We start from the raw sequence: 24,597 nt of genomic DNA on the forward strand, positions 1-24,597 counted from the left end.
TGCATTGGTGTTTCATTGACACTGCCCTTGGCTGTGTCTAACGCCGCGGCTACAAGTGAAGTGTCGTATCAGGAAGGTGATCTGCTGGGCCTGCTGTGACACACCACTGGCCTTGACACCCGCGTCACTGGCATTTGATAGTAAACTCTTGAGCAAACACAGGAATAAAAGATTGGAAAACCACGCCGTGAAAACCCATTTCCTGAAATGAAAGTGTAGATTGCCAATAGATAAGGAAAACCATTTGGCTCATCTCATACTGAAGCATCCAAGTGTTTTCTCGAACAGCAATTTGGCCATTCCCTGGTTGACCTTGATGTTAATTTAAAAGCATTTAGGGTTAGAGTAAGGGTCAGCACGAATACAAAACAGACGGTATATGTCACAACTTCAAAACCAAAAACTTGCTTGTAGAAATCTCCCTGGCACAGTTATAAAACTTAGAACTTCGAGTAGAAAACAAGCTTCTGGAGGATAGGCACAAAAAGCTGGAGTAACTCAGCGGGTCAGGCAGCATCTTTTTCTATGGGAAGGAGCCTTCACAACCCAGTGATGACCCTTTCACTCCATCTCCAATGATCCTCCTCCTCCTCTTGGACTCCCCGGATGGCCTTCTCCCCTTTCTACACCTTTTTAAAAGCAGTCTGAAGAAGGGTTCCGACCCGAAACGTCACGTATTCTTTTTCTCCAGAGATGCTGCCTGCCTGTTGAGTTACTCCAGCATTTGGAGTCTATCTTCAATGTAAACCAGCATTTGCAATTTATTCTGACACGAACTTCGGAGGAACAGGACTGATGGCATTCTCCACTCAGAAAGACACAAATTATCATCATGTAGCGACCATAGAGAGTGGTCCTAGTTGTCGAACCCTCAGATTGGCCAGCAAGGTCACGTGTGGGTGCGACCGTAGGGGTTGGTCCAGAGAGCGACACCGCTGATTGGTCAGCGTGGTCATGTGCGTTTTGTCGCCCGAAAAGAGTTAGTTGAGAGACGTTTTCGAGGAGAACAGTTAGTTATAATGGATGTCTGTAATCTTGTTAAGAAAACTTTGTAATCGGATATTGCTGTCGCAATAAACTTCTTCAACAAAGAACAAGTTTCCAGACTCGCCATATTGGTGACCCCGACGTTATCTTGCCGATCACCGACCATGAGTGAACACGACGCCTCGTTTTTGGCTGCTGCGCCCGGCGCACCGGAGCTAAGCGCGGTCAGCGTTCACCTTCCGTCGTTTTGGACACATCAACCACAATCTTGGTTTGTCCATATCGAAGCCCAGTTTCACTTAAGAAACATCTCGGCAGATGCGACAAAATACTACTACCTCGTCAGCGCTCTACCGCCGGAGACGACCACATGGGTGATGCGGTTCATCGTCAACCCTCCCACAGAAGACAAGTACAAGGCCTTGAAGGCACTGTTACTACGAACCTTTGGGTTCAATAGGCATGACCGAGCCAAGAAACTTATGCACTTACCGGATCTCGGAGATCGGCTGCCATCCGTTCTCATGGCTGAGATGTTAATGCTAGCAGGTGAACATACGGATTGCCTCATGTTCGAGCAGGCATTCCGAGAGAAGCTTCCCGAAGATGTCAAACTTATGCTCACGGATTGTTCTTTTAAGGACCCCGTGGCATATGCAGAAAAAGCTGATGCGCTCATGGCGTCCAAATCGAAAGGAAGCGGTTCGATCAACAAGGTCTCGACATCAGCGGCCACGCCACAGCGACATCAAGATGGCGCCGCGTCTCCCGCCATTTCTCCAAAAGCCTGCCAAAAGGATCCGCACAAGCGCGGCTGGTGCTATTACCATCTACGATGGGGTGGAGAATCCCGCAACTGCCGCTCACCTTGTACCTTCTCGGGAAATGCCTCGGCCGATCGTACATAGGGGCAATTGCGATTGGCCAGAACCAACGCCTCTACGTCCGAGACCGATTCACGGACACAGAATTTTTGGTGGACACGGGAGCTATTGTCAGTATCGTACCGCCGACCGACCTTGAGACCAGATCGGGTAAGACAGGTCCTATCCTCATCGCGGTTAACGGCAGCCCCATCCGCACGTATGGTACGCGGAAAATGTCCCTGGTGTTAGGCCTCCGCACGTATGAATGGCCATTCATTATAGCAGACGTCAGCCAGGCGATCCTAGGCGCAGATTTCCTCTGGGTCTTTTCACTAGTCCCCGACGTCCGCGGTAACGACCTCCGACCCTCCGCCATCGATGAGCCCGCCGCTCTGACAACCGCCACCCCGCCCAGCCCAACTGTCCAGGCCGTCGTCGCGGCCCCCGACTCGTATGCTGAGGTCCTGGCAGAGTTGCCAGAGCTGCTCATCCAACGTTTCGACGCCCCTTCGGCCAAGCACGGCGTGGTCCACCACATCCGCACCGAGGGCCCCCCCGTTTTCGCTCTGGCCCGGAGGCTACCGCCCGACAAGCTGGTGGTGGCGCGGGAGGAATTTAGGAAGATGGAGGAAATGGGCATTGTCCGTCAGTCCGACAGCCCGTGGGCCTCGCCGTTGCATATGGTCTCGAAGGCATCTGGGGGGTGGAGACCATGTGGCGATTATCGGCGTCTCAATGCTGTCACCACGGCTGATCGCTACCCCATACCGCACCTGCAGGACTTCTCGTCTGGGCTGGAAGGTGCGGTGGTGTTCTCCAAGATTGATTTGGTGCGAGGATACCACCAGATTCCTGTGCGGCCGAAGGACATACCAAAAACTGCCACGATCACTCCGTTCGGGTTGTTCAAATGGTTGCGCATGCGTTTCGGTTTAAATAACGCGGCACAGGCTTTCCAGCGACTGATGGACCGTGTGGGTCGGGATTTGCCTTTTGTATTTATTTATTTAGATGACATCCTGGTCGCCAGCCCCTCAGTGCAGGAACTCCTGGTCCACTTGCGGACTGTATTCCAGCGGCTCCAAGACCACGGGCTCATTATCCAACCCTCCAAGTGTCAATTCGGCCTCCCTTCTCTCGATTTCTTAGGGCACAGAATCACCCCTGCCGGCGCCACCCCTTTGCCCGAGAAGGTGGAGGCTATCCGAGCATTTCCCTGGCCCACCACAGTGAAAGGTCTGCAGGAGTTCGTAGGTATGGTCAACTTCTACCATAGGTTCATCCCGGCAGCTGTGCGGGTCATGCGCCCGCTCTTCCAGTGCCTTGCGGGTAAACCTGTAGAGTTGATATGGTCCCCGGCCGCGGAGTCGGCCTTTGCAGCAGCTAAGGCGGCTTTGGCAGACGCCACCATGTTGGTCCACCCGAGCCCCTCCGCCCCCACGGCCCTGACGGTCGATGCTTCTGACGTGGCGGTGGGTGGGGTTTTGGAGCAGCAGGTTGGTGGCTTTTGGCAGCCCTTGGCGTTTTTCAGCCGGCAACTGAGTTCGGCTGAGCTAAAATATAGCGCTTTTGACCGAGAGCTTCTGGCTCTCAATTTAGCTGTTCGTCACTTCAGGTACTTCCTTGAATGCCGCCCGTTTGTGGCCTTTACGGACCATAAACCATTAACTTTTGCTTTTTCCAAATTGTCCGACCCATGGTCGGCCCGCCAGCAGCGGCATATGACTGCCATCTCCGAGTTTACCACCGATGTCCGTCATGTCGCGGGTAAGCTTAATGCCGTTGCTGGCGCCCTGTCTAGACCTGCTTTTTCCCCCATTTCAGCGGTGGACTGCGAGGTGGATCCCCAGGAGCTTGCGGAGGCTCAGCTCCTGGCGGATACCGCCTCGGCATACCAGTCCACCACTTCGGTGTTGAAGTTGGCTCAGGTGGCCTGCGGGCCGGAGGGCACAAAAGTCTGGTGTGATGTTTCCCTTCCCCGTCCCAGGCCGGTAGTGCCGCCCTCCCTTCAGCGCCGGATGTTCGATGCCATTCACGGGCTGGCGCACCCGTCCATCCGCTCCACCTCTGCCTTAGTAGCCGCTCAGTTTGTGTGGCATGGCCTACATAAACAGGTAGCTGGTTGGGCACGTTCCTGCATTCCCTGCCAGACCGCTAAAGTCCAACGCCATGTCCAGCCCTCGGTACAGGAGTTTGAGGTCCCAGCGGTCCGTTTTTTCCATAGTCACGTGGATTTAGTCGGACCTTTGCCTCCCTCCCGGGGCTACACCCATCTGCTCACGGTGGTGGATCGGTTCACCCGGTGGCCAGAGGCTTTCCCATTGTCAGATACCTCTGCTGCCTCTTGTGCCAGGACTTTGGCCCTCCATTGGGTGGCACGTTTCGGGGTTCCGGCTGTTATTACCACCGACAGGGGGCCACAGTTCACTTCGACCCTCTGGGCCACGCTAGCAGAGCTGTACGGCTCCCGGTTGCAACACACCACAGCGTACCACCCCCAGGCTAATGGCCTTGTGGAGAGGTTCCACCGACAACTCAAGGCGGCCCTCAGTGCGAGGCTGGAAGGCCCAGACTGGGTAGACCAACTTCCCTGGGTCCTTCTGGGCATCCGGACCGTTCCTCAGCAGGATCTCGGTGCTTCGTCCGCGGAGCTAGTATATGGCTCGCCACTTCGAGTACCCGGGGATTTGCTTCCGGACCCCTCCGGCCAGCTGCCTCCAGTCCTGTCAGTCTTAGCATCTCTCCGGGCACGCGTGGGTTCCTTGGCCCCGGTTCCGACTTCACGTCATGGGTGTCCCATGGTACACGAACCGCCTGCCCTGAAGGACTGTGAGTTTGTATTTCTGCGCAAGGATGCCCATCGTTCCCCGTTGCAGGGGGTCTATGAAGGGCCGTTCCGGGTTTTGCGTAAGGGGACGGTCACCTTCACCTTAGACGTGGGTGGCAGGAGTGAGCTCGTCTCGGTGTCCAGGCTTAAACCTGCGCACTTGGATCCGGACCGCCCGGTCCTGGTCGGCCAACCACCTCGGCGAGGCCGGCCTCCGGGAGTTCCGCTCAGTCCAGGACCCCCCGCTCCGGCAGTTCCACCGGGTCCGGAATCCCCTGCTCCTGTGGTTCCGGCTGCCCCTCTCCTTACTCGTTCTGGTCGCGAAATCCGGCTCCCTGCTAGGTTCCGTACCTCGGGTTCTGGGGGGGGGTCATGTAGCGACCATAAAGAGTAGTCCTAGTTGTCGAACCCTCAGATTGGCCAGCAAGGTCACGTGTGGGTGCGACCGTAGGGATTGGTCCAGAGAGCGACACCGCTGATTGGTCAGCGTGGTCATGTGCGTTTTGGCGCCCGAAAAGAGTTAGTTGGGAGACGTTTTCGAGGAGAACAGTTAGTTATAATGGATGTCTGCAATCTTGTTAAGAAACCTTTGTAATCGGATATTGCTGTCGCAATAAACTTCTTCAACAAAGAACAAGTTTCCAGACTCGCCATAATCTGTCCATTTCCCTCCATAGATGCTGACTGACTCGTTGAGTTATTCCAGCAGTTTATTTTTCACTCTGCAGTCTCCTGTGTCTCAAATAGATGGAACTTCATGGGGTGTGGGGTGTGATCCCACTTTCCCACCCACCCCCTACACACTGGTTGCAGTTTACAGAGGCACAATCAACCTACAATCCCGCCCATCTTTCGGACGTGGGAAGAAACCAGGAATACAGGAATACAGAGCTTTATTGTCATTCGATACCGAGATACCGAACGAAATTACATTTTCCAGCAGTCACAGAACACAACAAAAAAAAAGAACACAAGATTCACGACCCCAACACAAACATCCATCACAGTGACTCCAAGCACCAGCTCACTGTGATGGAAGGCAACAAAACTTTCCCTCTCTTCCCCTCATGCCCCTCCCACGGACAGACAGCTTGACCCCTACCGAGGCGACCGACCCGCACAGCCCCTGCAAGGGGATGGAAGTCCCCGCGGCCGAGCCGCACAGAGCACCTGGAGGAAACCACGCGGTCACGGGGACCACGTGCAAACTCCACAAAGGCAGCATTCGAGGTCAGGGTCGGTGCAGGTCTCTGGTGTTGCAAGATAGTGGTTCTACCAGCTGTGCCACAGTGTGCTGCGATCTACAGGTTCGGCCTGGAACCTGAGCCATATGGAGCGTGACTGCTGAAACTGAACAGAGAAAATGGCTAAGCAATAAGTACTAATTCGCCTTAAATTGTTCGCCCCGACCTCAAATAAAGTACACGGGTGACAGGAAACAGCATTCATTCCAAAGAGGGGTTTACGGCCTTGGATCATATTGTAAGCCAGCCAGCCGCTGATTCATATGTATCATAAAGGGATGCAAAGCCAGGGAAGTTAATCTTCACTCGAACAGTCAGTTCAACCCAGATTTATCTCATTAATCAATAAACCCATAACATTCAATAACAGAAAGCACTTGCATAATGCCTTCCAAACACAATGGAGTTGCTGTACTGTAACAGCGGGGTAATTCCTCTGTAAAGGTTTAAACACTTAGATGAAGATTGCTTCAGTTACTATTTAGCAAGATTTAATGATGTGAGTACGTAACACAAAATAATTACACTATGATATTGTGGAATCTGTATTTGAAAACATAAGGTATATAAAATATTGCTTGCATTAACTGTTCCCTCCGTAACTCCCTGGTCCACTCGTCCCTTCCTACCCAAACCACCCCATCCCCGGCAACCGCAGGAGATGCAACACCTGTCCCTTTACCAGCCCCCCCTCAACTCCATCCAAGGACCCAAACAGTCTTTCCAGGTGAGACAGAGGTTCACCTGCACCTCCTCCAACCTCATCTATTGTATCCGCTGCTCTAGATGTCAATTTCTTTACATCGGCGAAACCAAACGCAGGCTCGGCGATCGTTTCGCTCAGCAACTTCGCTCAGTCCGCCTTAACCAACTTGATCTCCCGGTGGCTGAGCACGTCACTTCCCCCTCCCACTCCCAGTCTGACCTTTCTGTCATGGGCCTCCTCCAGTGCCATAGTGAGGCCCACCGGAAATTGGAGGAACAGCACCTCATATTTCGCCTGGGCAGCTTGCAGCCCAGTGGTATGAACATTGACTTCTCCAACTTTAGATAGTTCCTCTGTCCCTCTCTTCCCCTCCCCCTTCCCAGTTCTCCCTCTATCTTCCTGTCTCTGCCTATATCCTTCCTTTGTCCCGCCCCCCTGACATCAGTCTAGAGATGGGTCTCGACCCGAAACGTCACCCATTCCTTCTCTCCCGAGATGCTGCCTGACCTGCTGAGTTACTCCAGCATTCTGTGAAATAAATACCTTCAATTTGTACCAGCATCTACAGTTATTTTCTTACATTGCTTGCATTAATATAATCATTGCAAAGAATACAAGTGTTATCCCAGAAATAGCTATAAAATAGGCATTGGAATGGGAGGAGGGAACCATCTTACGGGAATTAGTACTGAGCAAATTGTTGGCTCTGGCAAGTCATAGGATGCTTTGATTTGTTCTTTTGCATACTGTTCATTCATTTTTCTACATACCTTTTCATATCTCTCGTTTCCCTCTCCCCTGACTCTCAGTCTGAAGAAGGGCCTCGACCCGAAACGTCACCTATTCTTTTTCTCCTGAGATGCTGCCTGGCCCACTGAGTTACTCTAGCTTTTTGTGCCTAACCTACAAACCCATGCCTCTTTGGAGTGTGGGTGGAAACCAGAGCGTGGTCACAGGGAGAACGTACAAACTCCGTACAGACTCTGGGTGGTGTCTGGACGCAGTTTGTACTTTGGGCCATCGTTCATCCCGCACCAGCAGATTCTCGGTCTTTGTGTCCTGAAAACGTGACTGTTGCCAGGATGCCCTACTTTATATTAGATCCTCTGCATTAACCTCTGAACTCATTGCCCAGTTCACCCATCGACCCTGTGACCTTTAACCTACACTAGTTTCTGGTCTGGAAGTCACGACCTCTCAACTCACGGTGAAGTGAATCAGTGTGCTGAAGAACATTGCACATGTTGACATTGGCTGAACTATGAAAGTGGAGTGATGTTGGGATAGCACTGAGGGGCTGATACTAATCTGAAGCCGACATTTTTTAGATTTTTTAGATTTAGAGATACAGCGCGGAAACAGGCCCTTCGGCCCACCGGGTCTGCGCCGCCCAGCGATCCCCGCACACTAACACTATCCTACACCCACTAGGGACAATTTTTACATTTGCCAAGCCAATTAACCTACAAACCTGTGCGTCTTTGGAGGGTGGGAGGAAAAATCAAAGATCTCGGAGAAAACCCACGCAGGTCACGGGGAGAACGTACAAACTCCGTACAGACGGCGCCCGTAGTCAGGATCGAACCTGAGTCTCCGGCGCTGCATTCGCTGTAAGGCAGCAACTCTACCGCTGCGCCACCGTCTGTCACAGAGACTTGCACCAGGAATACAAGACATGGAATATCTGGTGGAATGTGGGCCTGCCTCTCACCAGTGAACATTAACCCATGTGCTGAGGCAGCTTGACGTGCTGCAGTAATCATGATTGGCATGGAAAGAAGCCGTTCACACCACTTTAATCAGGATCTGTCTGCGGTTCAAGGCTGTGGTTCAGTGAGAGCAATGTATTCACCTGTTGGCTTCAGCTGCAATCTTCTGCTGCGTTCAATTAGGCTAATGATTAACGCCGCCAATATTTCTCGATATACATTTATTCAAGGCACATGGGGCTTGATGTAGCAAGGCTCGAATTTATTCCCTGATTTGTAAGTGAGGCCATTTCAGAGGGAGCCGAGGAGCTTTGTTCTGGAGTTGAATGGGGCTGTGGATTTAGTTTAGTTTAGTTTAGAGATACAGTGGAGAAAGAGGCCCTTCGGTCCACCGAGTCCGCACCGACTAGCGATCCCTGGGACACACTAGGGACATTGAAACATAAACTTTATAATTTTACCAAGCCACTTAACCTACAAACCTGTACACCTTTGGAATGTGGGAGGGAACCAAAGATCTCAGAGGAAACCCATGCGGTCACAGGGAGAATGAACAAACTCCGTACGGACAGCCCCCTTATTCGGGATCGAACCTGGGTCTGTAAGCGCTGTAAGGCAGCACCTCTACCGCCGTGCCACCATGCCACCGTTGATTACAAAAATAAAAGCTAGAAATGCTGGGAACCTGAAATAAAATGAAAAACCATTGATTTGAAATATTAACACTGTTTTTCTCTCCACAGATGTTACCTGAGCCACGGAGTACACCGATGAGCCAAAACATTATGACCTGATGAGCCAAAACATTATGACCACCTGCCTAATATGCTGTTGGTCCTCCGTGTGCAGCCCCATATGCAGCAGGGTGCAATGCACTGTGTATTGCGACACATTCCTCCCGTGACCACCATTAAAATTTTCTGTGACTTGTGCCACAGTCGACCTTCTGTCGGTTTGGGATAGCCTTCGTTGCCCTCGCGCATCGATGAGCCTTGGGCGCCCAACACCCTGTCACCGGTTTGTGGTTTGTCCCTCCTCGGACCACTGTCGGTACGTACTCACCACTGCTGACCGGGAGCACCCCACAAGCCTTGCCGTTTCAGAGATGCTCTGACCCAGTCATCTGGCCATAACAATTTGGCCCTTGTCAAAGTCGCTCAGGTCTTTACACCTGCCCATGTCTCCTGCATCCAACACATCAACGTCAAGAACTGACTGTTCACTTGCTGCCTAATATATCCCACCCTTTTACAGGTGCCATTGTGACAAGATAATCAATGTTATTCACTTCACCTGTTAGTGGTCATAATGTTTTGCCTCACCTTAGGTACACATGACAATAAAGTAGTATTGAGCCATTGAACCATTGTTGAGATGGGAGAGAACAGAGGACACAGAGAACAAGTGATGGTTTTTTCACTTTGCCAGCACTTTGCCAGAAGCCGTGAATCAGATCCCTGTTTTAACTCAGAGAATTTTACCATTATCGGCTTTAATTTTGGAAGAAACCATTGTATATAGAGGAGCCATGAGATTGGCAGATTGGCAGATAAAATGTTGCCACCGTGCAGAATATCACATTTCAGGAGTTTTCCTTGCCTTGGTCTGGGCCGAAGGCAAATTGTATGACTTGATGATCTGGTAGCAGCAGTCAGTCAGGATCATCCCCACACAATGATCCTCACGGCAGCATCTGGGGAATGGAAACACCAGTATGTATTCAGGGCTGAGATCAACACATTTTTCATGGCAAGAAAACCAGGCAATATGGAACCAGGATGGAATTAGATGTTGGAATCATAGGTCAGCCATGCTCTCACTGGATGGCTCAGTAATTTTGAGGGGGCTTAAGCATCTCTTGTTCCTATTTCTTCTGTTCTTCTGCATTCTTACTTGCATTTCCTCCATTAAAATGTTCCTTACAACCTGATTCTTGGACTAAGTTACAGGCAGCGCAATGGCACAACTAATAAAGTCACTATCACACAGTGCCAGAGACCTGGGTCCAATCCTGACCATAGACACAAAATGCTGGAGTAACTCAGCGGGACAGGCAGCATCACTGGAGAGAAGGATTGGCTGACGTTTCGGATCGACACCCTTCTTCAGTCTCAACCCAAAACGTCACCCATTCCTTCTCTCCAGAGATGCTGCCTGACCCGCTGAGTTACTCCAGCATTTTGTGTCTTTCTTCGATTCAAACCAACATCGGCAGTTCTTTCCTACACATTCAATCCTGACCATGTACGCGGAGTTTGCACATTCTCCTTGTGACTGCATGGGCTTCCTCCAGATGCTCCGGTTCTCTCCCAAATCCCAAAGACGCACGGGTTTGTAGATGAGTTGACCCCTGTACATTGCCTCTAGTTTGTAGGTGAGTCATAGAATCTGGCAAGAAATTGATGAGAATGTTGGAAGAATAAATATAATGGGGATCAATGCAGAGAGCATCCAGCATTTCTTAATATTATTTCGGATTTTATCAGCCTCAGTTCTTTGATTTTTGAATATTGCTTTACGTGACTTATTGCCAAACTCAACAAGATAATCACTCCATAAAACATAGTACATTCAGGGTGCAGGCAAGCTGTTGTTATCTTTGCTCCATCAAGAGATCCTGTAAACAAACTCTAGTTTATCTCATTTACATACAATAGCAGCTGGATAAGCCAGATTGCATGGTAAGCATGAATTACCAGGTTGACTCTAGGTTGTAGGAACCGATGCACAAATAGGCTGAGCAGAGATCAAAGGTAGTGATAATAAGGAGATAAGAGCTGAGAATAAAAATGTAACACTGCAGAAATCTGAAATAAAAGTGGAAAATATTACAAATACTCATCTGGATTCACCACAAATACTCACCAGTGCCTGGTGGAAAACAACGCAGGTTCTTTTTATTTTAAGACTTCACACAGGTTTCAAACAAGTGGCGGGACAGAGAAAACAAAGGGAGTAAACAAGAACGAGGATGAATGTCTAGGGCAGGGACATATGCAAGATAACAGGCAACCCATTTATTACCTGGAGCCTCAGGCACACTGATGTTTGCATGGGTGGGTACAAGACAGGTGGTGAGAGTGCCAATCCAGCACAGGGCAGTTTGCAGGTTCAACATATGCCAGTTGTCTGAGGTGAAGGGTAAATAAAGGCAGACGGATGATGATGTGAAGTAAACAGAATGATTAAAAAAGTCAACCTAAGGAATAAAGACTGGACAAAATGGGCAGGAAGTACAGTACAGAACTTTATTGTCATTCGGTACCGAGGTACCGAACGAAATTACAGCTGTCACAGAACACAACAAAAAAGAAAAGAACACAGGACACACGACCCCAACACAAACATCCATCACAGTGACTCCAAACACCCCCTCACTGTGATGGAAGGCAACAAAACTTCCACTCTCTTCCCCCCCCACGCCCACGGACAGGCAGCTCGACCCCTACCGAGGCGACCGACACGCACAGCTCCTGCAAGGGGATGGAAGGCCCCGCGGCCGAGCCGCACCGGGCACTGAAACGTCCCGCGGCCGAGCCGCGCCGGCGATGTTAAGTCCAGCGGCCGAGCCGCGCCGGGCGATGGAAGGCCCCGCGGCCGAGCCGCACCGGGCACTGAAACGTCCCGCGGCCGAGCCGCGCCAGGCGCTGCCAAGTCCCGCGGCCGAGCCGCGCCGGGCGCTGCCAAGTCCCGTGGCCGAGCCGCGCCGGGCGCTGCCAAGTCCCGTGGCCGAGCCGCGCCGGCGATGTTAAGTCCAGCGGCCGAGCCGCGCCGGGCGATGGAAGGCCCCGCGGCCGAGCCGCACCGGGCACTGAAACGTCCCGCGGCCGAGCCGCGCCAGGCGCTGCCAAGTCCCGCGGCCGAGCCGCGCCGGGCGCTGCCAAGTCCCGTGGCCGAGCCGCGCCGGTGATGTTAAGTCCAGCGGCCGAGCCGTGCCGGGCGATGGAAGGCCCCGCGGCTGAGCCGCACCGAGCGCTGAACCGTCCCGCGGCCGAGCCGCACCGAGCGATGGAAGGCCCCGCAGCCGCGCCGGGCGCAAAACCGTTCCGCGGCCGAGCCGCGCCGGGCGATGGAAGGCCCCGTGGGCGATGGAAGGCCCCACGGGCGATGGAAGGCCCCGCGGCCGAGCCGCGCCCCGGGGAAGAGACCTAAAAAAAGAAAGGTTTCCCCCACCCCACCACCCCCCGCCCCACCCCTCACATACACAGCCAAAAACAAAAACAAAAACCATCCCAACACCGACGCACAAACAGACTGCCAGAGAGCCGCAGCCGTTAGGCGCAGCCACACGTGACCGTGCCACACGTGCCACACGTGACAAGGAACTGCAGATGCTGGTTTACACCGAAGATAGACACAAAATGTTGGAGTAACTCAGTGGGTCAGGCGAAAAGGAATAGGTGACGTTTCAGGTCGAGACGTTTGAGCAGTCTGAAGAAAGGTTTCGACTCGAAACGTCACCTATTCCATTTCTCCAGAGATGCTGCCTGACCCGCTGAGTTACTCCAGCATTTTGCGTCCATCTTCTGGACAAAGTGGTTGTGGACAAAGCTCAATCACCATGTGGGGGAAAACTGTGACCATGTAACAGAGGTGAGGGCCAAATGTCCAAAAGGTGCTCCCACTTCTTCTAACCTCACAAACCTTGAGGTGTGCTTCGATGGAAGTGACTGTGGTTTGGAAAGCCCCCCAGAGCATTGTTGCTCTGCAGAGTCTGTCTGTGGGGTTGGTTGTATTCAGGATCCATGTTTCTGGTTATGTTTACACACAAACTTTTTTTCTGTGCAGGCAGATGAGATTCATTCAAATTGGCATCGTGTTCGGCACAGACATTGAGTGCTAAAGAGCCTTTTCATGTGTGGCACTCTTCGATGTTCTACTCCGGACTCTATAACTCTAAAGTGCCATTACAAAGCATAAACAGTGTGTTGGTCTTTCATGCAAGAAGATCGGGTGGCACCATGGAGCGGCGGGGCAAGGTGATGACTTACAGTGCCAGAACCCGGGTTCAATCCTGACCATGGGGGCTGTCTGTACGGAGTTTTGTACGTTCTCTCCTTGGCCACGTGGGTTTTCTCCGGGAGCTCCGGTTTCCCGCCACATTCCAAAGACGCACAGGTTTATAGGCTAATTGGCTTTGGTAAAATTGTATGTTGCCCCTAGAGTGTAGAATAGTGTGAGTACATGGGGTGATCATTGGTCGGCACGGACTCGATGGGCCGCAATGTATCTCTGAACCAAAATAAAACTAAAGGAAAAGATTTCTGTGCGTGGAATAGAGATGTCTGATTTTAATTATACCATACCATACCATACACATACAGCCGGAAACAGGCCTTTTCGGCCCACCAAGTCCGTGCCGCCCAGCGATCCCCGTACATTAACACTATCCTACACCCACTAGGGACAATATTTACATTTACCCAGCCAATTAACCTACATACCTGTACGTCTTTGGAGTGTGGGAGGAAACCGAAGATCTCGGAGAAAACCCACGCAGGTCACGGGGAGAACGTACAAACTCCTTACAGTGCAGCACCTGTAGTCAGGATCGAACCTGAGTCTCCGGCGCTGCATTCGCTGTAAAGCAGCAACTCTACCGCTGCGCTACCGTGCCGCGGTATATGTCCCTGATGAGTCTGCATCTGGAAAGGTGTTTACTCAGGCTTTACTGTTCTCCATGCTAAATAGAGAGGCTGCAGCCAAGGTTCACATAGATCGGCATGGCATTTTTCTTCTCTAGGAGCCAATCCTGAAGAGCAGTGTTGTCATCTGAGGAGGAGAAAGTAAGTAGTCAACCCTGGACTCACTTGAGTTTGGAAGAATGGAGGGAGAATGGAGGATGATGTAATTGAAACTTGACAAGGTAGATGAGCTCAAGGTCTTATTGAATGCTGGAATAGGTATGAGGGAACAAATAGGTTTCTGCTGCTAGTTTAATTTAGTTAATTTAGTTTAGGGATATGGCATGGAAAGGGGCCCTTACCCCCCATCCCCCCGAATTCCACACTGACCATCGAACACCCATTCAGACTAGTTATATGTTTCCCTGTTTTCTCTCTACATACTGGTGGCAATTTACAGAGGACAATTAAGCTACAAACCTGCACGTCTTTGGGATGTGGAAGGAAACCGGAGCACCCATAGGAAGCCCATGTGGACACAGGGAGAACATGCAAACTCCACACAGACAACACCTGAAACTAATGCCGGCTAACAGTGCACGCTCGAACTGTTGGGTTTGGCAGGCACTGGGGCTTTCGAGGCTACGTTGGCTTTCGAAGCCCAAAAAATGATTATCCCCATGTGGACTTCATAAAGAATTCATCGAAACTTCAGTGAAAGAAATAGCCAATTTGTATCTGTCAATGTATAAATAAAGACCAGAACAGCGCGTGACATGGGATGCTGGCAGTTGTAACAATACCTCATCTATTCCGAGATAGACACAAAATGCCGAAGCAACTCAGCGGGACAGGCAGCATCTCTGGACCGAAGGAGTGGATGACGTTTTGGGTCGAGAGTCTGAGGAAGGGTCTCGATGCAAAACGTCACCCATTCCTTCTATTCAGAGATGCTGCCTGTTCTGCTGAGTTGCTCCAGCATTTCGTGTCTATCTATTCCAAGGGCACTGCCACTTTCCCTGCAGAACTCATGACCCAGGGTCCTCTTCGCCTGAGTTTGCTCTTCTTCAGGAAACGAGACATAAATCTTGTTATCCATTAACGGCATCAGGAGAACACAGGCTATCCAGCGGCAATTAAATTTTATGTGTTGGTATCAAGAGCGTCCTGTCATATATTGTCTTACACCAATTGTTTTACATCAGGTGACTTAATCACCGTGTACCAGGGGTTTATAAGGTGCCAGATTGCGCTGTTCATGTATAAACATTTTAGCAGAGAACTCCAGCTAAACGTCTGATCCAGCTCACCATGAAAACTGCGATCTCTCTTCTTTTGGCCATCAGTTGCATGCCAAGTATTTTGGCTAATGTTATAGTTCAAGTAAGTGCAGAAAAGTTATTCATTGGACTACCAAGATTTAGCAAATGTAATCATAATTATGCAACTAAAGACATAATTACCAGTTAAATGAGTTTTCATTGCATTGGTATAGAAAGATTTAAGATGCATTTCTGTGTTGTCCAGAGGGAATTATTTCTTCTTTAATTGCGCGAAGGGAAGAGCGAGAGAGAGAGAGGGGGGGGGGAGGGGGGGAGAATGGTGTTAATGGACTGCGTGAATGGAATTAATTTGAGAGCCCTGGCTCCACCATTTACTCACTGATTTACAGAGTTGTCGATTGGCGAGAGTGTCTGGCAGGTAAGTTCTCAAAATGCTCGGGATTGTGACAGCTTCACTGCTGTTCTGAGGGAACACTGTCCTGGAAACGGCATCATCTTTTCAATCTGCCTCAGATCGATGCACCAGGTCCCATGGCACTCACATGGAACAGCACAACGCAGGAGGAGATGCTTCGGCCCATGATGTCTGGGCCATCCATAACGCCAACTTAATCTGCATCTGGCCTATATCCATGAATTCCCTGCCTGTTCATGTCTGAATGCTAATGATCCATAAAGCCTTGTTCTCCCAGTTTGCTCATCAGTTTAGCTTAGTTTAGTTTAGTTAAGTTTAGTTTCGTTTAGTTTCGCTTAGACAATAGACAATAGACAATAGGTGCAGGAGTAGGCCATTTGGCCCTTCGAGCCAGCACCGCCATTCAATGTGATCATGGCTGATCATTCTCAATCAGTACCCCGTTCCTGCTTTCTCCCCATAACCCCCGACTCCGCTATCCTTAAGAGCTCTATCCAGCTCTCTCTTGAATGTATTCAGAGAATTGGCCTCAACTGCCCTCTGAGGCAGAGAATTCCACAGATTCACAACTCTCTGACTAAAAAAGTTTTTCCCCATCTCTGTTCTAAATGGCCTACCCCTTATTCTTAAACTGTGGCCCCCTGGTTCTGGGCTCCCCCAACATTGGGAACATGTTTCCTGCCTCTAACATGTCCAACCCCTTAATAATCTTATACGTTTCGATAAGATCCCCTCTCATCCTTCTAAATTCCAGTGTATACAAAGTTTAGTTTCACTTAGTGCAGGTTAGTTTAGCTTAGTTTATTATTGTCGCATGTACTGAGGAAAAGCTTTTTATTTGTGTGCTATCCAGCCAAAGAAAAGACAATACCCGATTACAACCAAGCTGTCCACTAGCTCTCCTTCATCAATCACACTCTTGAAACAGGCTGAAATTCACGCTGCTGGTATGCAAAATGTTTGCCTCATTCCTTCACATGTTTGCTGGTAAGGTCTTCTGGGTGCCACAATGCAACTTTCTCTTTAAACCAAGTCTTCAGACGCAACTCCCCCACTATCTTAAGTTTGACTAGTTTTTAATTAAATAGTTGGATGCACAACTTAAGCACAGTGTTGCTGCACTGGATTGCAAATTGGCCTCATTGGCTGCAAAGGACTTTTGTGAAATGTGAGTTTGTGCGTGCGGTGCGATGGAAATGCCGATCATTTCTTGTGTCTTATCAGCTACAATTCCATGTCAGGCTGTTCGGTACGACTAACGCCCGCTTTGTTCCTCTGTTTGGGTCAGGATGGAATCTACAGCTTCCCCTTGAAGGATGTGAAACAGTTTTGGACACTGATGAACGCAGAGGCAAAAGACAAACCAGTTGATTCTAGCTCCCCCTTATCTGGACTCTGCCACTCCTCTGAGCTGCCAAAGGCGTTCCTCCCAGTTTGTGCCTCGAAAGATACCGCTCAGGTTTTCCTCAGGCTGGGTAGGTGGAATTTGGATTAAATGGTCTGTTCAGGTCTTTGACCAAAAACGTTATCACTCTCCACAGATGCTGCCTGGCCTGCTGACTATTTCTAGCTTTTTCTTTTCATTTGGAGGATTTATTAGATGATTTGCAATTGATATCTATATTATTCACATTAATATTTTTGCTACGAAGATGATTAAATGATAAGTTAGTTGGAAGAAGAAAATCCTTACCAGTCAGCATCTGCATTATGCAACTTCAGATGAAAGAACACCTTTCACTAGCCTAACGGTAGCATCAGTTCTGTTAACTTTTGTTACAAAGCAGAAAAGACAAGAAGGTTAAGGAGAAAACGGGGAGTCCACAGGGTTACTGCAACACTTGGGATGCAATGGCACAAAGCTGGGTCCCACAGACTGTGGAACAGAGGGAAGACTCAGAGCCCTGAGGTCTTGTGAAGGAGATTGTCAGAGATGGGAGATTGTGATAATGGAGATCAAGAAAGAAGCTCTGAGGAATCCAGAGGCTGGCGAGTGCCCCTGGAGAATGTGGTGATGGAGTTTGGTTTAGTTTACTATTATTGTCATGTCTACTGAGGTAGAGTGAAAAGCTTTTATGTTGCATGCTATCCAGTCAATGAAAAGACCATGCATGTTTATGATCAAGCTGCCTACTGTGTACAGATACATGATAAAGGGAATAACGTTCAGTGCAAGATATAAGTCTAGTAAAGTCCGATTAAAGATAGTTCGAAGGTCTCCAATGAGGTAGATGGGAGGTCAGGACCACTCTCTAGTTAGTGAGAGGTCAGTTCAGTTGCCTGTTAATAGCTGGGTAGAAACTGTCCCTGAACCTGGAGGTGTGCATTTTCTAACTTCTGTACCTCTTGCCTGATGGGAGAGGGAAGAAGAGGGAGTGACCAGGGTGAGACTGGTCCTTGATTAGGCTGCTGGCCTTGCTGAGGCAGCATGAAGTGTAGACGGAGTCAATGGAATGGCTGGTTTGTTTGATGGACTGGGCTGCGTCCACAACTCTCTGCAAATTCTTGCGGTCTTGGATGGAGCTGTTCCCAGACAATGCTGTGATGCACCCGATAAAATGCTTCCTATGGTGCATCTGTAGAAGTTGGTGAGAGTTGTTGAACTTCCTAGGGCTTCTAAGGAAGTAGAGGCTTTGTTGTGTTTCCTTGGCCATTGTTTCAATGTGGCTGGTCCAGGCCAACTTGCTGGTGACATTTACTCCTAACAACTTGATGCTGTCAATCATCCCTACTTTGGCACCATCAATGTATACAATGGGGTACGTGCATTGCTTCACTTCCCGAAGTCGATCATAATCTCCTTTGCCTTGTGACATTGAAGCAAAGGTTGTTGTCTTGGCACCAAGTTTCGAGGTTCTCAATCTCCTTCCTGGACTCCATCTCATCATTAATGATTTCCCATCCACAGTGGTGGTGTTGTCAGCAAATTTGTAAATTGAGCTGGATTGGTATTTGGCTGCGTAGTCACGTGTGTGTGTAAGGAGAATAAGGGGCTAAGGACGCATCGCTGTGGAGCGCCAGTGTTGAGCATTATCATTGAGGATGGTTTGTCCCCTATCCTCACTGATTGTGGTTTGCTGGTCAGGAAGTTGAGGATACAATTGCAGAGGTGAGCGCTGATGCCATGCTCCATGAGTTTGGAGACGAGCTTGGATGGGATAACGGCATTGAAAGCAGAGCTGTGGCCTATGAACAGGTTTCTGTACCACCGAGGCACAGCAAAAAGCTTTTATTGGTGCGTGCATCCATTCAGCAGAAAGACTATACATGATTACAATCAAGCTGTCCGCAGTGTACAGATATATGACAACAGGAATAATGTTTAGAGTAAGGTAAAGTCCAGTAAAGTCCAATTAAAGATAGTCTGAGGATCTCCAATGAGGTAGATGATAGCTCAAGACCGCTCTCTAGAGGTGGTGATAGGATGGTTCAGTTGGTGATAGGATGGTTATGCTGCCTGATCCGTTGAGTTACTCCAACACTTTGTTTTTTTCTGGTGACCTGATGATTAAGACAGTGATTGTTCACACTAGTTTGATCTTTCGTTTCACTGACGTTGGGTGTTTTGTGCCTCGGGTTAATGGACCGGGAGGTGGTATTCCCCACTCCTGGAAGTTGCTTATCATTGGGTTATGACCGTGCGTATTTCCTTCTCCTTCTCTTGCAGCGGAAATAGAACAGAAAGCCGACAACTGTGAAATCTGTGCCTATGCCGCCTGCACTGGCTGTGAGAATGGGGGGACTATTGGCCTCAGTCAGCACTGATGGAGATGCTGTGAGAATGGGGGGACTATTGGCCTCAGTCAGCACTGATGGAGATGCTGCAGAGCTGAATAAAACCAGCACCTCGCTGTGAGGACCACAACAGATAATTACATTTACATACAGACCTGCCAATAATTGCTGGGACTGTCACTTAGATCTTTCGGATCTGTTGCTGTACACAGAGTGATCGCTGCGTTATAACTTTCATAATCATATGGGGCTCAGACGAGCAGTTAAGGGACAGTGTGGCTCTCTTCTACTGATGCTATAATCACCCCTCCATTACATAGTCACAAACTGATGTCCACCCCAATCCCTCCCACGTCTCCTATGTGATCTGCCGCTGTATCGGGGAGCAATCTTCAAACCTTGGGACTTTTCTAAACTCTCAATGATTCTCTGGAATTTGACCAAGTGACACAGGACAGTGCAGTGGTGCAGCAGGTAGTGCTGCTGCCCGCTGGCTCCAGTTCAGTCCTGATCTCCGGCGCTGTGTGTGTGTGTGTGTGTGTGTGTGTGTGTGTGTGTGTGTGTATTTGAGTTTGTGTTCGTGCTAGTGTTTGTGTTTGTGCTTGTGTGTGTGTGCGCATGTGTGCGTGGGTTTGTGTGTGTGTGTGTGTGTGTGTGTGTGCGTGTGTGTGTGTGTGTGTGTGTATTTGTGTTTGTGTTTGTGCTAGTGTTTGTGCTTGTGTTTGTGTGTGTGTGTGTGTGCGCGTGGGTGTGTGTGTGTGTGTGTGCGCATGTGTGCGTGGGTTTGTGTGTGTGTGTGTGTGTGTGCGCGTGTGTGCGTGTGTGTGTGTGTGTGTTTGACCCACTGAATTACTCCAGTGCTTTGTGTCTATCTTTGGTTTTAAACCAGCATCTGCAATTCTTTCCTACACAGAATCAAGGCTGAGACTGATGTTCTTTGCATGAAGGGATGGGGAGAATATAAATACAAGCTTGGGGCATAGGCTTAACTCTCATCCCACTGAATGGTGGGACAGGCTTCAAGGCCGAATGGCTATATGTTGCTTCTACTTCTTCTAATCTGATGATAGACGCTGGCTTGGACAGATACCCAGAGCGCTGTTGTCTCTGCAGAAATCTGTCTTGTGGGGTTGGCTGTAATCAGGATCCTCTTTTCCGGTTATGTTCATAGACGAGCTACCTTCTGCCATGTTTGTTATTCACTTCAATGTAATAAAAATCATCAAACACAATGGTTTGTCTTTGTCAAACAAGGAATATTTGATAGGAACCACACCCTCCGATGAACCAATCACAGCATCATTATTTGTCAATGCTTTCCCACAAGCCAGTTTAAACATTCTCCTTCCATGCTTTTTTAAAGCATAGAAACAGGCCCTTCGGCCCATTGAGTACACGCCGGCCAACGACCACCTGTTCACACTAATTCTATCCCGCCATGGCACCCATTCCCTACACACTGGTTGCAATTTTACAGAGGCCAATTAACCTACAACTTGCACGTCTTTGGGATGTGGAAAGAAATCGGAGTATCCAGATGAAACCCACACGATCACAGGAAGAACGTGCAAACACCACAATGCAAGTTATAACGTGATCAGGATATCTGCTGCTATCAGAGTGAGTTTCTTTTCCTAATCAGGGGAAGCACCATTACCAGAGTATTCTGCTTGTGAGCAGAGGTGATGGCAGCAGGCAGGGACACCCATTTGTTCATAACTATGATATAAACTGGAACATGTAGTGACAGATCTTCAATGCCGATTTATACCTCATGTTGACCCAGCAAGACCACCAGCATAATCAAGGACAAGTCTCACCCTGGCCACTCCCTCTTCTCCCTTCTCCCATCAGGCAAGAGGTATAGAATTGTGAAAACGCACACCTCCAGATTCAGGGACAGTTTCTTCCCAGCTGTTATCAGGCAACTGAACCATCCTACCAACAGCTAGAGAGCGGTCCTGAGCTACCACCTACCTCATTGGGGACCCTCTGACTATCTTTGGTCAGACTTTACTGGCTTTATCTTGCACTAAACATTATTCATGTCATTCCCTTTATCATACATCTGTACACTGTGGGTGGCTCGATTGTTATCATGTATTGTCTTTCCGCTGACTGGTTAGCACGCAACAAAAGCTTCTCACTGTACCTCACATGACAATAAACTAAACACAATCTGAAAACAGCAAGGAGGATGTGCGTGCACCAATCTGTTCACAAGCACCAAACTGGGGAGATTAAAAGGAGACATCCCATTCACACACCTGACAGTATGCACTGGCTCTCTAAATGTATAACAGAGGGCCTTACACCTATTGTCAATTAGTTTACAACACTGCCTTTCTTTGAGCAACAAGCACATCTAAATATCAATTAAATCAAGGATGTTAGTTACAAGCCCTGGTAAATCTCAATGCCAAGATCACTAACCTTCCATCCAGAGTCTTTTACTCACATCTATGTACTAAAACTCTCGTTTGTTTGTTTGTTTGTTTGTTCCTGAACTACAGCCAACAAGGTACACGATGGCGGGACAATTTTAGGCCCACCTTACTCACCGTCGTCCCTTTGGTGCTAATGGAAGACGTTTCATTGAAATCGGTGTTATATTTTTAAAGTCATTCACATATTAAAGTTTAAAGCTATCTCCTAGGGAGGGAGGAGGGAGGGAGGGAGGGAGGAGGGAGGGGGGGTGGAGGGAGGGGGGAGGGAGGGAGGGGGTGGGGAGGGAGGATAAGGGGGGGTTGAGGGGGATGGGATGGGGAAGGAGAAGGGGAAGGGGAGGGGAGGGGGAGGGTGGGGGGAGGAGGGAGGGAGGGGGAGGAGGGAGGGAGGGGGAGGGGATGAGGGGTGGGTGTTGGGTGGGAGAGGGGAGGGGGAGAAGGGGGGATAGAGGGGAGGGGGGAGGAGAGGGTGCTGCACCAATGCAGGAGAGGTTTGTGCCCAACGGGTCCACTTGGTCTAGTGATCCCTTAAAGCCTTCAGTGCAGAACCTCCAGAGCTATCTTCTGGGAGTCCAATAGATTCCACCCATTCATTAGTATTTTTTCCGAAACCCCCCGTGTAATGTGCCTGTTAATCTCTGAGATACAACCTATAGCTTCAGAGATCAGTCAATGTATGTTAGACCATCTTCAGGAGAGTTTCTGGAAAATTGCTCAGAGTCCACCTTGCTGTTAATGGTCAGGCAGTAAACAGATCCTTCAGACTTTAGAGATACAGCGTGGAAACAGGCCCTTCAATGCACCAAGTCCGCGCCGACCAGCAATCACCCCGCACACGAACACTATCCTAAACACGAGGGACAATTTACAATTTATTACCGTGAGTGGACGTCTGCTCAAAAATTGGATTGCACAGGTTTTTGTGGTCTCAAAATGTGGCTGTGTTTGGCAAATCCCAAAAGAGTGCAAATCCCAAAAGAGTCCCAAAGACGTACAGGTATGTAGGTTAATTGGCTGGGTAAATGTAAAAATTGTCCCTAGTGGGTGTAGGATAGTTTTAATGTGTGGGGATCGCTGGGCGGCGTGGACTTGGTAGGCCGAAAAGGCCTGTTTCCGCGCTGTATATATATGATATGATATGATAATCCAGAAGCAGGTTTAAAGCAGGATAACATGGATATCGGCCTAGGGAGAGAGATCTGGATGACTTCCTACGAAAATCATCATTTAAATTAGGAATCCCTTATCTCCTGAGCTGCTGACACTTGCTGAGAGATGGAAGAGGCTGCATTCACCTGGGGCTCAGGAGTGGAAAGAAGGGGCTGAGGTGAGGGGTGTACAGACATAGAAACATAGAAACATAGAAAATAGGTGCAGGAGTAGGCCATTCGGCTCTTCGAGCCTGCACCGCCATTCAATATGATCATGGCTGATCATCCAACTCAGTAGCCCGTACCTGCCTTCTCTCCATACCCCCTGATCCCCTTAGCCACAAAGGCCACATCTAACTCCCTTTTAAATATAGCCAATGAACTGGCCTCAACTACATTCTGTGGCAGAGAATTCCACAGACTCACCACTCTCTGTGTGAAGAAATGTTTTCTCATCTCAGTCCTAAAAGACTTCCCCCTTATCCTTAACCTGTGACCCCTGGTTCTGGACTTCCCCAACATCGGGAACAATCTTCCCGCATCTAGCCTCTCCAACCCCTTAAGAATTTTATATGTTTCAATAAGATCCCCCCTCAGTCTTCTAAATTCCAGTGAGTACAAGCCTAGTCTATCCAGTCTTTCCAGACGTGAGCAAAGTTCCTGTATCATGAGGTTCACAAGTTCATGAGGGATCACTCGTCTCCAAACCCCCTCATTGACTTCCCGACCCCTCACTGATCGGCACTTTCTGTCAGCCGGACACTGCAAATTGGAGCAGTGGGGAATCAATAGATCTTGTGGTTACAAAAGGTGGCCAGCTGTGCCTGGAACATTGTAGGAATCACCCTACCTTAATCAATACAATCTGAAAATGCCGGTAAGGTTGAACAGGTCTGGCAGCAGATAAACAGTTAACGTTTCAGGTCTCGCCGGCTTCACCTTATGTGAGAAAGATCAAACATCTGCTTGGATGGCAGAGAGGTTGGGGATAGCGATAGATACAGCAAAGGGCATTTCCCTGATAGGGTGTCCCAGGGCGGTCTAGTGTTGCAGATGTCACAGGATAAGGCCCGGTGCACACTTGAAGGAGGTCACTGCCTGTAAAAGCTCCAGTGTCCTTTCCCTTCAGATACAAGGCAGTAATGGCACAGCATAGAGCCACTGGGGACAGTGCACACAACAGATTTGGATAATTAGGACTGGATAAAGTGTACAAAAATTGGATCTGGACAATAATTCAGATAATTAAACTGTATCAGCTGCACACGAGGCAGATGATCAGCAAAGGACATTCAAGGACAAAAGATATTTTCACCCAGAGAGTTGTGAATCTGTGGATTTCTCTGCCATAGAAGGCAGTGGAGGCCAATTCACAGGATGTTTTCAAGAGAGAGTTAGAGTTCGATTTAGCTCTTTGGGCTAAGGGAATCGAGGGATATGGGGAAAAAGCCGGAACGGGGTACTGCCTTTGGATGATCAGCCATGATCATATTGAATGGCAGTGCTGGCCTATTCCTGCACCTATTTTCTATGTTTCTAAGGGCACCTTATCAATCTAGAGAGTAACTATAAGATTGTACATTCTTAGCCATATCTCACCACT

General features: G+C 49.3%; 1 protein-coding gene across 1 annotated transcript; it reads left to right on the forward strand.

The window, feature by feature from the left end:
• The first annotated feature begins 15,274 nt into the window (after nucleotides 1–15,274).
• On the forward strand, nucleotides 15,275–19,426 carry LOC144607941 (guanylin-like). The gene is made up of 3 exons (XM_078425097.1): nucleotides 15,275–15,346; nucleotides 16,950–17,136; nucleotides 19,329–19,426. Exons 1-3 carry the CDS (start codon nucleotides 15,275–15,277, stop codon nucleotides 19,424–19,426), a joined length of 357 nt encoding a protein of 118 aa, XP_078281223.1.
• Nucleotides 19,427–24,597: the final 5,171 nt, after the last annotated feature.

This window comes from Rhinoraja longicauda, chromosome 30 (assembly GCF_053455715.1).
Source record: "Rhinoraja longicauda isolate Sanriku21f chromosome 30, sRhiLon1.1, whole genome shotgun sequence".
Lineage (NCBI taxonomy): Eukaryota > Metazoa > Chordata > Chondrichthyes > Rajiformes > Arhynchobatidae > Rhinoraja > Rhinoraja longicauda.

Coding starts and splice junctions, on each gene's coding strand:
- LOC144607941 (XM_078425097.1), top strand. CDS start 15,275: ATGAAAACTGCGATCTCTCTTCTTTTGGCCATCAGTTGCATGCCAAGT. Junction 15,347..16,949: donor TGGCTAATGTTATAGTTCAA/GTAAGTGCAGAA, acceptor TGTTTGGGTCAG/GATGGAATCTACAGCTTCCC. Junction 17,137..19,328: donor TCAGGTTTTCCTCAGGCTGG/GTAGGTGGAATT, acceptor CTTCTCTTGCAG/CGGAAATAGAACAGAAAGCC.